We start from the raw sequence: 15,589 nt of genomic DNA on the forward strand, positions 1-15,589 counted from the left end.
TTTTGTATCTTTGACATCTTTAAGTTCAATATTTGCTTTTTGTAAATCTAATTTTACTTGGCTAATCCATGGTGTTGTTGATTTGACTTTTTCTATGTAAGTGAGAATTCTGTTGGTGAGTCGTGTGGGGGGAAGTCTAGTGACATGTCCATAAAATTTTAATCTTCGCCTTCTTATGTCTGCTGCCAGGTTTGATATAGTTTCTGTGGTTCTTCTTGATTGTATCCGGTATCCTTCTTCTGTTAATTTTGGACCTAAAATCTTTCTCATAATTTTGCGTTCTTTTAGTATTTTTTCTAAATCACATTTTGTGTGGAGTGTGAGCGTTTCACTAGCATATAGTGCTGCTGGCTTAATTACTGCGCAGTAGTGTCTGATTTTTGTGTTCGAGGAGATGCATTTTTTATTGTATATATATATATATATATATACAATAAAAAATGCATCTCCTCGAACACAAAAATCAGACACTACTGCGCAGTAATTAAGCCAGCAGCACTATATGCTAGTGAAACGCTCACACTCTATATATATATATATATATATATATATATATATATATATATATATATATATATAAAAAAAAGAAAGATGATGAAACTTACCAAACAAAAGCGCTGGCAGGTCGATAGACACACAAACAAACACAAGCATACACACAAAATTCTAGCTTTCGCAACCTATGGTTGCCTCGTCAGGAAAGAGGGAAGGAGAAGGAAAGACAACAGGATATGGGTTTTAAGGGAGAGGGTAAGGAGTCATTCCAATCCCGGGAGCGGAAAGACTTACCTTAGGGGGAAAAAAGGACAGGTATACACTCTCACACACACACATATCCATCCACACATACACAGACACAAGCAGACATTTGTAAAGGCAAAGAGTTTGGGCAGAGATGTCAGTCGGGGCGGATGTACAGAGGCAGAGATGAAGTTGAAAGACAGGTGAGGTATGAGCGGCGGCAAATTGAAATTAGAAATTAGCGGAGATTGAGGCCTGGCGGATAGCGAGAAGAAAGGATATGCTGAAGGGCAAGTTCCCATCTCCGGAGTTCTGACAGGTTGGTGTTAGTGGGAAGTATCCAGATAACCCGGACGGTGTAACACTGTGCCAAGATGTGCTGGCCATGCACCAAGGCATGTTTAGCCACAGGGTGATCCTCATTACCAACAAACACTGTCTGCCTGTGTCCATTCATGCGAATGGACAGTTTGTTGCTGGTCATTCCCACATAGAACGCTTCACAGTGTAGGCAGGTCAGTTGGTAAATCACGTGGGTGCTTTCACACGTGGCTCTGCCTTTGATCGTGTACACCTTCCGGGTTACAGGACTGGAATAGGTGGTGGTGGGAGGGTGCATGGGACAGGTTTTACACCGGGGGCGGTTACAGGGGTAGGAGCCAGAGGGTAGGGAAGGTGGTTTGGGGATTTCATAGGGATGAACTAAGAGGTTGCGAAGGTTAGGTGGACGGCGGAAAGACACTCTTGGTGGAGTGGGGAGGATTTCATGAAGGATGGATCTCATTTCAGGGCAGGATTTGAGGAAGTCGTATCCCTGCTGGAGAGCCACATTCAGAATCTGATCCAGTCCCGGAAAGTATCCTGTCACAAGTGGGGCACTTTTGGGGTTCTTCTGTGGAAGGTTCCGGGTTTGAGGAGATGAGGATGTGGCTCTGGTTATTTGCTTCTGTACCAGGTCGGGAGGGTAGTTACGGGATGCAAAAGCTGTTTTCAGGTTGTTGGTGTAATGGTTCAAGGATTCCGGACTGGAGCAGATTCGTTTGCCACGAAGACCTAGGCTGTAGGGAAGGGACCGTTTGATGTGGAATGGGTGGCAGCTGTCATAATGGAGGTACTGTTGCTTGTTGGTGGGTTTAATGTGGACGGACGTGTGAAGCTGGCCATTGGACAGGTGGAGGTCAACGTCAAGGAAAGTGGCATGGGATTTGGAGTAGGACCAGGTGAATCTGATGGAACCAAAGGAGTTAAGGTTGGAGAGGAAATTCTGGAGTTCTTCTTCACTGTGAGTCCAGATCACGAAAATGTCATCAATAAATCTGTACCAAACTTCGGGTTGGCAGGCCTGGGTAACCAGGAAGGCTTCCTCTAAGCGACCCATGAATAGGTTGGCATACGAGGGGGCCATCCTGGTACCCATGGCTGTTCCCTTTAATTGTTGGTATGTATATATACATACAAGGAATATACTGTAGGGTACTTATGTTGCACAAAATCATCTGTGCAAGAATCATGAGGCTCTAAACCATGGATTATTCTAATTGCCTTCTTCTGCAGCAACATTAATCTATTGAGGTGCGTATCTGCAGCAGAGTCTTATAATTCAGTACCATAATTTGTTAATTGATGTATTGTTCCATAGCAAACAGTTTTAATAGTAGGGTTTGTAACTATTTTTGCTAGGTGACTGAGTATATACACTCCTGGAAATTGAAATAAGAACACCGTGAATTCATTGTCCCAGGAAGGGGAAACTTTATTGACACATTCCTGGGGTCAGATACATCACATGATCACACTGACAGAACCACAGGCACATAGACACAGGCAACAGAGCATGCACAATGTCGGCACTAGTACAGTGTATATCCACCTTTCGCAGCAATGCAGGCTGCTATTCTCCCATGGAGACGATCGTAGAGATGCTGGATGTAGTCCTGTGGAACGGCTTGCCATGCCATTTCCACCTGGCGCCTCAGTTGGACCAGCGTTCGTGCTGGACGTGCAGACCGCGTGAGACGACGCTTCATCCAGTCCCAAACATGCTCAATGGGGGACAGATCCGGAGATCTTGCTGGCCAGGGTAGTTGACTTACACCTTCTAGAGCACGTTGGGTGGCACGGGATACATGCGGACGTGCATTGTCCTGTTGGAACAGCAGGTTCCCTTGCCGGTCTAGGAATGGTAGAACGATGGGTTCGATGACGGTTTGGATGTACCGTGCACTATTCAGTGTGCCCTCGACGATCACCAGTGGTGTACGGCCAGTGTAGGAGATCGCTCCCCACACCATGATGCCGGGTGTTGGCCCTGTGTGCCTCGGTCGTATGCAGTCCTGATTGTGGCGCTCACCTGCACGGCGCCAAACACGCATACGACCATCATTGGTACCAAGGCAGAAGCGACTCTCATAGCTGAAGACGACACGTCTCCATTCGTCCCTCCATTCACGCCTGTCGCGACACCACTGGAGGCGGGCTGCACGATGTTGGGGCCTGAGCGGAAGACAGCCTAACGGTGTGTGGGACCGTAGCCCAGGTTCATGGAGACGGTTGCGAATGGTCCTCGCCAATACCCCAGGAGCAACAGTGTCCCTAATTTGCTGGGAAGTGGCGGTGCGGTCCCCTACGGCACTGCGTAGGATCCTACGGTCTTGGCGTGCATCTGTGCGTCGCTGCGGTCCGGTCCCAGGTCGACGGGCACGTGCACCTTCCACCGACCACTGGCGACAACATCGATGTACTGTGGAGACCTCACGCCCCACGTGTTGAGCAATTCGGCGGTACGTCCACCCGGCCTCCCGCATGCCCACTATACGCCCTCGCTCAAAGTCCGTCAACTGCACATACGGTTCACGTCCACGCTGTCGCGGCATGCTACCAGTGTTAAAGACTGCGATGGAGCTCCGTATGCCACGGCAAACTGGCTGACACTGACGGCGGCGGTGCACAAATGCTGCGTAGCTAGCGCCATTCGACGGCCAACACCGCGGTTCCTGGTGTGTCCGCTGTGCCGTGCGTGTGATCATTGCTTGTACAGCCCTCTCGCCGTGTCCGGAGCAAGTATGGTGGGTCTGACACACCGGTGTCAATGTGTTCTTTTTTCCATTTCCAGGAGTGTATAATCCACTGTTAATCATCTCACATACAAAATTAATATTATTTGACCATCATAAGTTTCCATCTAAGTGTAGGTGTAAGAATTTGCAGCTCTCAGTGTCTCTTTCTTCAGTTCCACATATATTTTTTATATAGGTATGGTTAGAGTTAACAGTCTTGAATGATAATAATTGTGATTCATTAATATTTACATCTTTAGATCTTGTTCTTGAAAATACTTAACTATATTTATCACTCCATCCATTGCAGAAGATGTAAGTTCATACGTATTTTTACCAAAAAACAGCAGAGATGTGTCATCTTCATAACTCATTATTTTGTAGTTTTGTGACTGGGTGACGTATTCACATAGACTAAGAGGAGAAAGGGGCCAAGAATTGAGCCCTGGAGTACTTCTTGTTTTATTGTTTCACTAGAAGTTTGGGAGATTATAATTCGGTCATTAATGTGATAGGTTAGCTTCGTGCACTGCTTCTGGTTCAACAGGTACCAGGTTAGCAGTAGTGCTGCTGAATATTTTAAGCTATATGTCTGAAGTTTCTTTACTAATAGGTCATCTTTAACAAATCAAATTCTTTAGTAGGATCAAGGAATATGTCTGTTGCCAAATTTCCTTCATCTATTGCTATGATTGTGCTATGGTTTTTCTGAAACCATGTTGTGTTTCAATGAATAGATTATTTTTTTCGAAATAATCACTGACTTGTCACAGCAAAAAGTATTCAAAAATTTCCATAAATACGGGATTAATGAAATTGGCCTTAGTTTTCAACCTGTTTTTTGGATTCGTTCTTATATACTAATTTAACTAAGCTCATTTTGAATGAGTGTAGGTAGGTATTTTCCCTAATACAGCAGTTAATGAGATAAGTTAAGTAATTCTTTGTGACACTTCATAACTTGTGCATCTGATATCTCATTTCAGGAGGCTGAGAGTCTGGTCTTTAATGTGTTGATTCTTTGATTTAATTCAAGTTTACTCACAGTTCTGAATTTAAAGTTTATACTTAGGGATGAACTTTAAATTCAGAACTGTAAGTAAAAGTGAATTAAATCAAAGAAATACTTTGAGATTGTCTGCAGCTCATGGTCTCACGGTAGCGTTCTCCCTTCCTGAGCACAGGGTCCTGGGTTTGATTCCCAGCAGGGTCAGGGATTTTCACCTGCTTCGAGATGACTGGGTGTTGTGTCGTCTTTATCATCATTCATCCACATTACAATCAGAGGAAGGCAATGGCAAACCACTTCCACTAGGACCTTGTGTAGTACGGCAGTGCGGGTCTCCTGCATTGTTCCCCTACCCTCTGTCAAAGAGTATGCGACTTCATCATCATCATCGTCACTTTGGGATGAGCAGATGTTTATCTGACTATTTTGGTCAACAGGTTGAGTTGGAATAACACATGTAGTGATGAAATATGTATTAAAAATGTGCCAGATTGTTCTTGGCTGTTCTATAAATTTTCCCTCATGCAATATGCTTATTTGTTTCGTATTCACATTTGATGATGCTTTCTGGTATTGATTAATGAGCTCACATTGTCAGATTTAATGACTGAATCACTGTGAACCTTTTCCCTGAAATTCTAAATGTCTACCTTAAACATTTTCATGACTTTGCATTATTTTTCCTTGAGATTGATAACCTTTTTATATTTATAAAGTAAGAAGAGGCCATGAACATTCTGCTTGAGTTTAATCAGACTACTGGGTAATTTCAGCCTTGGATTCATTCTGTGTATTAGAGTTCCTTTTGACATCTTTCACTGGGCAACAATGATTATAATGTCTCAGAATTGTTTCATAGCATTCATCGCATCTATTGTTTGAGCCTTCTGCCTTATAAACACTATTCCATTCCTCCTGGGTTAGTTTACATTTGAGGCAGTTTGCATTCTGATCATTCAGGACTTGTCTCTGTTCAGTAACATTTGTTGCTTCTGCAGTGTTTATACCTATGTACTAAACAGTCACAATAGTGGTCATTGCTATGCTTAGTGGCATGTTTACTGATTATGAAATAATCTATGCTGCTGAATGTGTAGTCGGTCACTCTTGTATCAGTGTGCACTATGTTTACAACGTTGTGTAAAATCAATATTTCTGACAGCCTCAAGTTAGTCATGTTGTTTGAGTTTGCATTAATCTTCAGGGCCCCAAGTATACTGAGATTACTGGGCCACTCAGGCTAGCTGCTGAGCAGAGATTATTAAAATTCCTATTACCTTGAGCTTTGTGTAACTTCTACCCTTTCCCTTTAGTTAAAGAGTAACGGCAGTAATTTCTAGATTTATTTCGCCACTGTGTTTGTCCAGTAATGACGTTTTCACAGTGATCAGTGCTTCTTGAACAAATATAACCACCCACTATCTACAGTACCTATTAGCAAGAATATAACCTTTTAATTTATAAAATGTTAATTCCTCAGGTTTAAGATGATGTTGAGTAATCACAATGACATAGGAGCCATGTTCAGTCACAAAAGGTGACAAGAGATCTAGTTTATTTCTGAGATACTGAATATTTATGTACATTTGTTTCAGGACTTGTTTCCTATCTGATATATTACAGAACTGTTCAGATGAACTTGGCTCTTGCAGAAAACCTTGTTTACACTAATAAACATATTAATACTTTTGTTCTACCCTAGTTCTTTGGTTGGTGTGAAAGACTGAGGGCTAATTTGTTTATTTATTGTGTGTACTAGCTTGGATCTTCCCTTTTTTGGCATGTGAAGGTCATGGGTAGTAAAAAAATTACCTAAGGTAGTAAAACATGACCTGTCAAATATGCTTACATCTACTAATTTAACATTAGAGAACTTAATAGAAAACCTTTTAAGATTATTATTTTTCTATCAATTTCCTTGTTCACACATGATCACTCTGGTATATCATGTCTCTTGCTATGATTAATTACAATAATATTTGTGCTGATTAGAAGAACAAATTGTCTTAGAACATTCTGTAACAATGTAATTGCATTATTGCAATACATGTTGTAGACTCACCACAAATACAATTGTATCATGTTTATCATGTTTCTTACTCACAAAACGTCCAGTTACGTACATACATGACATGCACACCAGGTTTTACGATGCCCATTACATAGTGTGTCAAATTATTTTCAGTAATTCTAGAGTTAGTCACTTACTGTGGCTATCACCAGTGATTCCTCTTTTCTTTCTGCTCACTTTACTTGCCTTAGAATTACTAATTACACTAGACACTTCACTTATGTTTCTTTTCACATGTTTGCACATTGTTTTACCTCATCATTACTGCATAGATCATTCAGAATTACTGACAGAGATTATTAGATTTTCTGCTCGTACAATATGAGACTCACGAGTGGCTGATTGACGTGGATTTATTTCTTATTTCTCATGTAGTTTTTTTAGTTCATCCTGCAAGGCTCTTAAAATGGAAATAATGTATAGGTTTTCCTTTATGATACTATCAATCATCTTAGCTGCCTCACAAGTACACATTTCTTGACTATGATTGCTGCTTTTTGTTTACAATCTACACAGTTCCATACTGTCGCATAGTTACTGTCACTTCTCACTGAAAGATCCATCTTTCCGCACTGACATTTTTGATTACACTGAACACAGACTAAGCAGCATTTAACAGTTATTGTGCACTTTTTGTAACATTATTTTCATAACATTATTTTCACAAAACACTAAATTCAAAACATCTGCAGCTGACAACATCGTACCAGAGTCCCCATAACATTCAAAAAGGTCTGCCAGCAATGTATGCTGGTATCTCTTCAAGTAAACAACAAGTAAAGTGGAATGAATTCATTCTGGAAACACCTACAGCCTCTGACTAAGCCATATCTCTGCAGGAGAGCTTCTCCCACCAGGTATGCATGAGAACTTCTGTGAGGGTAAGAAATTAGGCGATGAGCTACTGACAGGTGTAGAGCTAGGTGGGTGGGTTGTGAGTCATGCTTGGGCAACTCAGTCTGTAGACGAATGGCCTGTGAAAGGCAGAAGTCCTAGGTTAAAGTCCTGGTCTCACAAACCATTTTAACCTGTGAGGAAGTCTCAGTAAGTAAAGTAATCACAAAAATTATTCGATTGCTAAACAACAGCATCTTTTTGGTGTATTAAGCTTTATTGTGTGGAGTGCTAACAGCTTGTGTTGATTTGTTACCTATGGATTAAATTTGATATTAATGTCTTACTTAGACTTACTGAAATATGAGCTAGATTAAAGGTGGCAATGTCAGTGTTTTCCATATGTTCCTTTCCTTGGCAATTCTGTGGAGAACATCCTTATTCCTTACCTTATCAGTCCACCTACCTTTCAACATTCTTTTATAGCACCACATCCCACATCACTTCTGTTGCAATTTTCCCAGTTCATGTCTCACTACTGTAAAATGCTGTGCTCCAAATGTACATTCTCAGAAATTTGCTCTTCAAATTGAGACATATGTTTGATGCCAGCAAACTTCTCTTGACCAGGAATATCCCGTTTGCCAGTGTTAGTCTGCTTTTTATGCCCTCCTTGCTCTCTCCATCATGGTTTATTTTGCTGCCTACATTGCAGAACCCCTTAATTTCATCTATTTCGCATGTTAAGTTTCTCCTGTAATACTTCTTCAGTTTCACTGAGGATAATAAGGTCATCAGTGAATCTTATCATTGATAGAATCTGTCCACCTGCTTAGCGGAGTAGTAATGTGCTTGCCTCTCATGCAGCGGGCCTGGGTTGGATTCCCAGCTGGGTCTGAGATTTTCTCCGCTCATGGACTGGGTGTTGTGTTGCCCTCCTCATAATTTCATCCTCATCACCGGCACGCAAGTTGCCCAGTGTGGCGTTCTTCTGTAATAAGACTTGCCCTTGGTGACCGAACTTCCTCGGATGGGGCCTCCTGGCCAACAGTGCCATATGAACATTTCATTTCATTGATAGACTAACCCTGAATTTTAATCCCACTCTTGAAGGTTTCTTTTATTTCTGTAATTGCTTCTTCAGTGTATAGATTGAACATAAGGATGAACGACTATACTCCTACCTTGCACCCTTTTTAATCTGAGCACTTCGTTCTTGGTCTTCCAGTCTTATTGTTCCCTCTTGGTTCTTGTACGTATTGTGTATTATCCATCTTTGTCTGTAACTGATTTTCTCAGAATTTCAAACATCTTGCACCATTTTACATTATCAAACACTTTTACCAGTTCGACAAATCCAATGAACATGTCTAGATTTTTTTTAAATTTTATTTTCTTTTTTATTTTCCAGTCTTGCTGCCATTATCAGCTGCAACATCAGAACTACATCTCTTTAGCCTTTATCTTTCCGAAAGCCAAACTGATCATCGTCTTTTAATCCTCAGTTTTTCCCCCATTCTTCTGTATATCGTTCTTTTCAGCAATTTGGAAGCTTGAGCTGTTAAGCTGATCACATGATAATTCTCACACTTGTTGGCTCTTGCTATCTTTGGAATTGTGTAGATGATGTTCTTCTGAAACTCTTGATAGTATGTCGCCAGTCTCATACATTCCATACAGCAATGTCACTTCCCCCAATGATTTTAGAAATTCAAATGGAACATTATTTGATCTTAAGTTGTCCAAAGCTCTTTTAAATTCTGATTCTAGTACTGAATTCACTCTCTCTTCTCCATTTATTCCTGTTTATTCTTCTGTCATGTCATTAGATAAGTATTCTCCCACGTAGATGCCTTCAGTATGCTCTTTTCATGTATCTACTCTCTCCTCTGCATTTAACAGTGGAATTCTCATTGCACTCCTAATGTTACTGCCCTAGCTTTTCATTTCACCAAAGGTTGTTTGCAGCCATTTCATTGTAGCTTCTCTGCAGTTTCTATTTATTTTGTTCCTAAGTGGTATGTATTTCGGTATTCCTGAACTTCCTTGAATCTTTTTCTACTTACTTCTTTTGTTGATCAACTGAAGTATTTCTTTTATTATCCATGGTTTCTTTACAGTTACAGTTCTTTCCATTTTCTGTGATTGCCCCTTTAAGAAATGTCCATTCCTCTTTAACTGAATTGTCTGCTGAGCTGTTAATTTTCTCAGTATTTATAGCATCAGAGAATTCCAAATGTGTCTTCTTTCCTTGAAACTTTTGTATCCCACTTCCTTGCATATTGAATCTTCCTGACTAGTCTCTTAGGTTTTAGCCCACTCTTCATGACTACTAAATTTTGATCTGGGTAAGTCTTACAATACAGTATCTGATTTCGAAATCTCTGCCTGGCCATGATGTAATCCAACTGAAATCTTCCTATATCTCCTAGCCTTTTCCAAGTATACCTCCTCCTCTCATGATTCTTGGACAGAGTATACGTTACATCTAACTGATATTTATTGCAGAACTCCACTCTCATTCCTACTACCAAGCCCGTATACTCGTGTAACCCTTTTCTACTCCCTCCCATACAAACACATTCCATTCCCCCATGACTATTAGATTTTCATCTCTCTTTCCACACTAAATTAGCTGTTGAGTATCTTCATATACTTTGTCTATCTCTTCATCCTGTACTTGTGACATCAGCATACCTGAACTATTGATGTTGGTGTTGGTTTGCTGTTGCTTCTGATGAGAACAATCATATCACTAAACTGTTCACAGTAACTCACCCTCTGGTTACCTTCTTGGCATCTAAATAAGTAAAATAAAGAAATTATCCACCCATTGGAAGAATGACTGAATCTTTTGGTCTAAGCTAATAGACAGGTGTTGCTACTTCATTGAAGGCAAGCCTAACTGTGAAAGTAGTGGGGTCATTTTCCAGCTGTGCTGCAACTTCTACACAGTCTATCACATCTACATCTACATCTACATGATTACTCTGCAATTCACATTTAAGTGCTTGGCAGAGGGTTCGTCGAACTACAATCATACTATCTCTCTAGCATTCCACTCCCGAACAATTTTTTTTTATTATCTAGACTCAATAATTAAAAGCTACATGACTAGTAGCTGTATTAATTGCAGGCTGGGCTCTATTATTATGTATCATAAATTACAGTTGTTGATAAATGTATAAGCCATTATGTTGGTATCAAGGCAGGTGTTAACAGTAGAGAAGAACAGATTTTAAGATACTTGAGGAAGCACCAGCTTCTTTCAAAGACCAAACATCCCGAAAATTTTACTATGGTGATGTATACTTTGACTTTTTCCGCATCCATGAAGTTTCTTCTTCAGAATAAAATGAATGAATGAGGCTGCTTGCAAATTTGGATTACTCTAAAGGAATGATTTATTCAATGACATTTAATGGAGCGTAAACATTTCACATGGCTACCACAAAATGGCTATATAGATTTATTCAGTGTCAAGAAGATGGTGAATAACAAAATAATTTCACATACTTCATGGGTAGCTGCTGCAGCATGATATGATCTTTTAACTTACTAGTTGACCACCCTGTTAAGGTGTTGTTCTAGATAATGATAATGAAACTCCTCAAGGAAGATAAACACAATTGCAGACATGTCAATTTAGATACAGAAAACAAAAACTAACATTAAGAAACATTAACAACTCATAATTTAAATAACTGTTCACAGCAAATTTTCTTTTCTTCATTGCGTTAACATTGTATTAGAAAAACCTTTTGGGCAACTCAGTAATGAAAAATGTCTTTGAAAATTTTATGTATTTTAACATGACATAGTTAGGCTACCTATTTAGCATGCATTTTTTTACTGCAATTTTTACTATTCAGTTTCAGTGAACCAAAAAAGAGTTTTGGTTATGAGATGTAGAGATCACAAGCATTTTAATAATAATAAAAAATATTCTGAAATCTTTCTTTATTTTTTCCAGAGCAACGACTGAGTGCACTTCTTGTTGCCGTAATGGTGGGTATGTCAGTTTTAATGGCGCCACTTCTTAGGTTGGTGCCTATGTCAGTTCTTTTTGGAGTATTTCTGTACATGGGAATCTCATCTACAAGTGGTATTCAGTTTTTTGAGCGACTTAAACTGTTCTTCATGCCAGTCAAACACCACCCACAAGTGGCATACGTGCGAAGGGTGAGATATGAAATTTTAAATGTCTAGATTCATTTATTGACTGTATCTTCTTTTTAAGAAGAGTATGTTTTGCATTATTAACACATTGATGTCAGCTTGTAATGTGTTTCAGGTTCGCACCATGAAAATGCACTTATTCACAATCATCCAGCTATTGTGCTTAGCAGTACTGTGGATTGTCAAGTCAACTGAAGCCTCATTGGCATTTCCATTTTTCCTCATACTTATGGTTCCTCTGAGGGCACAGCTTAGGTTTCTGTTTTCACCAGCTGAGCTGAGAGCTGTAAGTAATTTTGTGGATATTTCTACTTACAGTGTGTAATTATATAAATGAGGCATGAATATTTCAGGTTCAGTTAGAATTTGTTTAAAGAAATCTTAATATGTGACACTATAACTGCTACTCATGCATAACAGACACATACAGACATTGATGTTGTAGCCGAGAAGCATTCACCAATGCATAAGAAGTATCTTGCCAATGGTCTTGTCGCAGTGGTAACACTGGTTCTCGTCAGATTACAGAACTTAAGCACTGTCGGGCTGGGCTAGCACTTGGATGGGTGACCATCCGGTCTGCCGAACACTGTTGGCAAGCGGGGTTAACTCAGTCCTTGTGAGGCAAACTGAGGAGCTACTTGATTGAGAAGCAGTGGCTCCGGTCTTGTAAACTGACATATGGCCGGGAGAGCAGTGTGCTGACCACATGCTCCTCTGTATCCACATCCAGTGTTGCCTCTGGGTTGAGGACGACACAGTGGCTGGGTGGTACCGTTGGGCCTTCATGGCCCGCCCTTTCATGCAGAGTTAAGTTTAGTGTAAGAAATATCTCCTATAATTGTCAGCATTTTATCACCTGTTGTTTTGAGTACTGTTGTAATGAAATTCAGTAGAAGTATCTGCTGTAGATATGGTATGATTTCATCTTTTGCAGTTCCTATGAATATCAAAAATACCTGGAACTTCCAGGGTCCAAGCTTGCCAACAGTGCCCAGTGGTAATCCAAACCATTACAACTTTTGTTCTTCCAGTATGCAATTCAATGCTTCTAATTGTGTGCCGTAGTGTGGCACATATAATATTTCCACATAATGCATACACAGCAATTTCTGGAATTCCAGATAACATATGATTCACACTGTCACATTACCATCACTTTGTCTTCACTCTTACATTCTGTATCAAATCATTCTGTATCATGGCAAACATTTATACAGTATGTGTGGTAACTTTATCTACATTTTAGCATATAATAAATGCCAGCAGGTCATAGAAACAGGCAGTGCCATAATTGCATTAGTAATCTGCGTACTGGAACAGAAGCAGTTGGTTCCTAGATGTTCAGGAAAGGCAAGTCATAAAGTTTTAATATCACCTCACCTTAATTAATTTTTTGATTGTTTGTAGGTACATGTATTCATTTCCAATAAACATTGAAATCCCCATTTGGCAGTACCATAGCAAACTGCTAGAGATGCCAAAACAAAATGGTGCCACTCTCTTGATAAAGTAATCATGTGGTAATTAATTTTCAGCAGCAGCAAAAATGTTGCAATTGTGTCACTTGTGCTGGTTTTTATGTGTTTCTGGGTGTTCCAGAACCTGCAACAAACAAAAAATTGACTGCAGTACTTTATTTGTTCAAGATGATAATTAAAACTTTATGGCTACCAAAGGGGCGAGACCAATTTGTGGTACCACTCTGTAGGGTGAGCGGTGCAGTGATAGGCTGGTGAGGCCCAGTGACAAACTGGTGATCAAGAGAAATATTTTATAGACTTCAGTTACACATCTCATCATTGACAATGGGAGGCAGTCATGCCCCACTCTGCTGCAGTAGACTGGTGATGGCCAGCTGGCAGCTTGGCTTTTACCCCAGAAAGAGGTAACACATCAGTGCCCAACATTTGTGACATCATGCCAAGTAGTGGTCAATGGTCTGTCAGTGAGCCAAGGCCCCGACATCAACACCACATTCCTTCTTCTTGCTGTGAATGCATTCTACCGTTGAGCACCTGAACCCAGGCAGCTCTCACCCAGCTTGCGTTCACTGTGGAGACAAGGGACGACTACTGTGCATTGTACATGACCTGCTGCCCCCTCGAAGGAGTCTAGTGGTGGCATGCATGTACTGCAGGTCAGCAGTGCTGTGGCACTGAGACGCACTGGGGAGACAGTGCAGGAGGCAGCTAGCCCAGCCCAGTCTAAAACCCATGGCTACAGCTGATTGTGCCCAGTCATCTTGTCATCTAGCATGGCCCTAGTGTCGGGATGCTGCTGGACTCTGAATGAACCTGCCTCAAAATTCACAGCTATTTGTATGGCTCTGGGGTGAATTTTTTGTACTATTACCCAGTCCTTGGTCATTTAGGTCATAACATGGTTCTTTCTGTGGTATGGTGACACTGCTCTGCCTACTTTGACTATTACTGCTGTGTGGTGCAGGTTTTTCTGAATACAGCTGGCCCATCCCTTGGGGTATTGCCCAGGATTAGTTCCCCTCTGCGGCTACTTGCACCATTGATTTTAATGTAAGTGACACTCACTCAGATTATACTAGACTGTTCCTTTAAACACTATACATTTACTACACTACATTTTACAGCTGCTTCCCATCTTCCTTAAGCTATGCAAATTCATTCTCCATCTTGCTTAGGGGATCCAGTCTGCTGGAACCTGGATTACCCATGCACTGCATTTCTGAGCTGCTCATCATCTTGGATAAATAAAAGCTTTACAAAGCAAAATCAGAGTCACTCTCATGCTACGAATTACAACACTCGAGGTTACAGTTATCTGTCATGTGCCATCTCGATATGTTCAATGTGCTGCATTAGTTGCTCTGCAGTAATCCACCCCTCCTGTGCCCCTACCATCCGACTAAGAGAATGAACTGGACTTGGTTCCCTGGAATTATTGAAGAGAGTAAGGTTTTGCGTAGACAACATCTCTAAGAGTTCATCTGGCCAATAGAGCTCTGGTTGGGTTATATTTAAAAGATTAACTCCTTCCATTGTTGCTGGTAAATGAAACATGGGTCCCATAATAGGACACATACTTCCATTAATCGACAGCCCATTGCCTCTAAAATCTAACTGCCTTGTACCCATGAGTTTTCCTTGTCCACAGCAACTTGCCACCACTATTATATTGTTGTACACTGCTATACCAAATGTAGATCCACTATCTGGAAGTAGGGCTTGGATTACATCATGTCTTTTCACATCATTGACTGTCCATCTTGCAGCTGAACAATTGTATGGCACATGCATTTCCTCCCAACTGGATCTCACGAGTAGGAGATATGGTGACCACCCTGTTTTAACATTGCTGTACCTCACTCTTGATCATTACCATACACCGATCCCCATCTTCTGCTATCAGCAACACACCATCCTCTTTTATCTGCACAAGCCGTACTGTATAGGTGTGCACTGTGTAATATCTAAATAATGCATGCTTGTCCACCACTAACAACTGCACTGACAAATACAAGTGTGCACTATATGTTTTTACTTCCATCATTGCACCATCGTAGTAAGAAGGCAGGTTCTGACTGTTAGGCTCTGCTACTAATTGTAGTTCTGGCAGTAATTCTTTCTGCACTTTCTTCAGGCTCTTCAGATATTGCTCAGGTGACACTAGGATGAGACTTAGTTACTCGTGTAGTGCCTGATGAAAGGCTTCCTGCAAGCT

At 40.8% G+C, this 15,589-nt stretch overlaps 1 protein-coding gene across 2 annotated transcripts in view; it reads left to right on the forward strand.

Annotated features, from left to right (window-relative positions):
- The window catches only part of LOC124795166 (band 3 anion transport protein), a 590,830-nt gene that overhangs the window by 556,740 nt on the left and 18,501 nt on the right, over positions 1-15,589 (forward strand). For both annotated transcript variants that reach the window (XM_047259057.1, XM_047259058.1), the window contains exons 23-24: positions 11,685-11,893; positions 12,006-12,176. In XM_047259057.1, coding sequence (XP_047115013.1) covers positions 11,685-11,893; positions 12,006-12,176 — 380 coding nt within the window. The remainder of the gene's footprint in view (positions 1-11,684; positions 11,894-12,005; positions 12,177-15,589) is intronic.

Source organism: Schistocerca piceifrons, chromosome 4 (assembly GCF_021461385.2).
Source record: "Schistocerca piceifrons isolate TAMUIC-IGC-003096 chromosome 4, iqSchPice1.1, whole genome shotgun sequence".
NCBI classification, from domain to species: Eukaryota; Metazoa; Arthropoda; class Insecta; order Orthoptera; family Acrididae; genus Schistocerca; species Schistocerca piceifrons.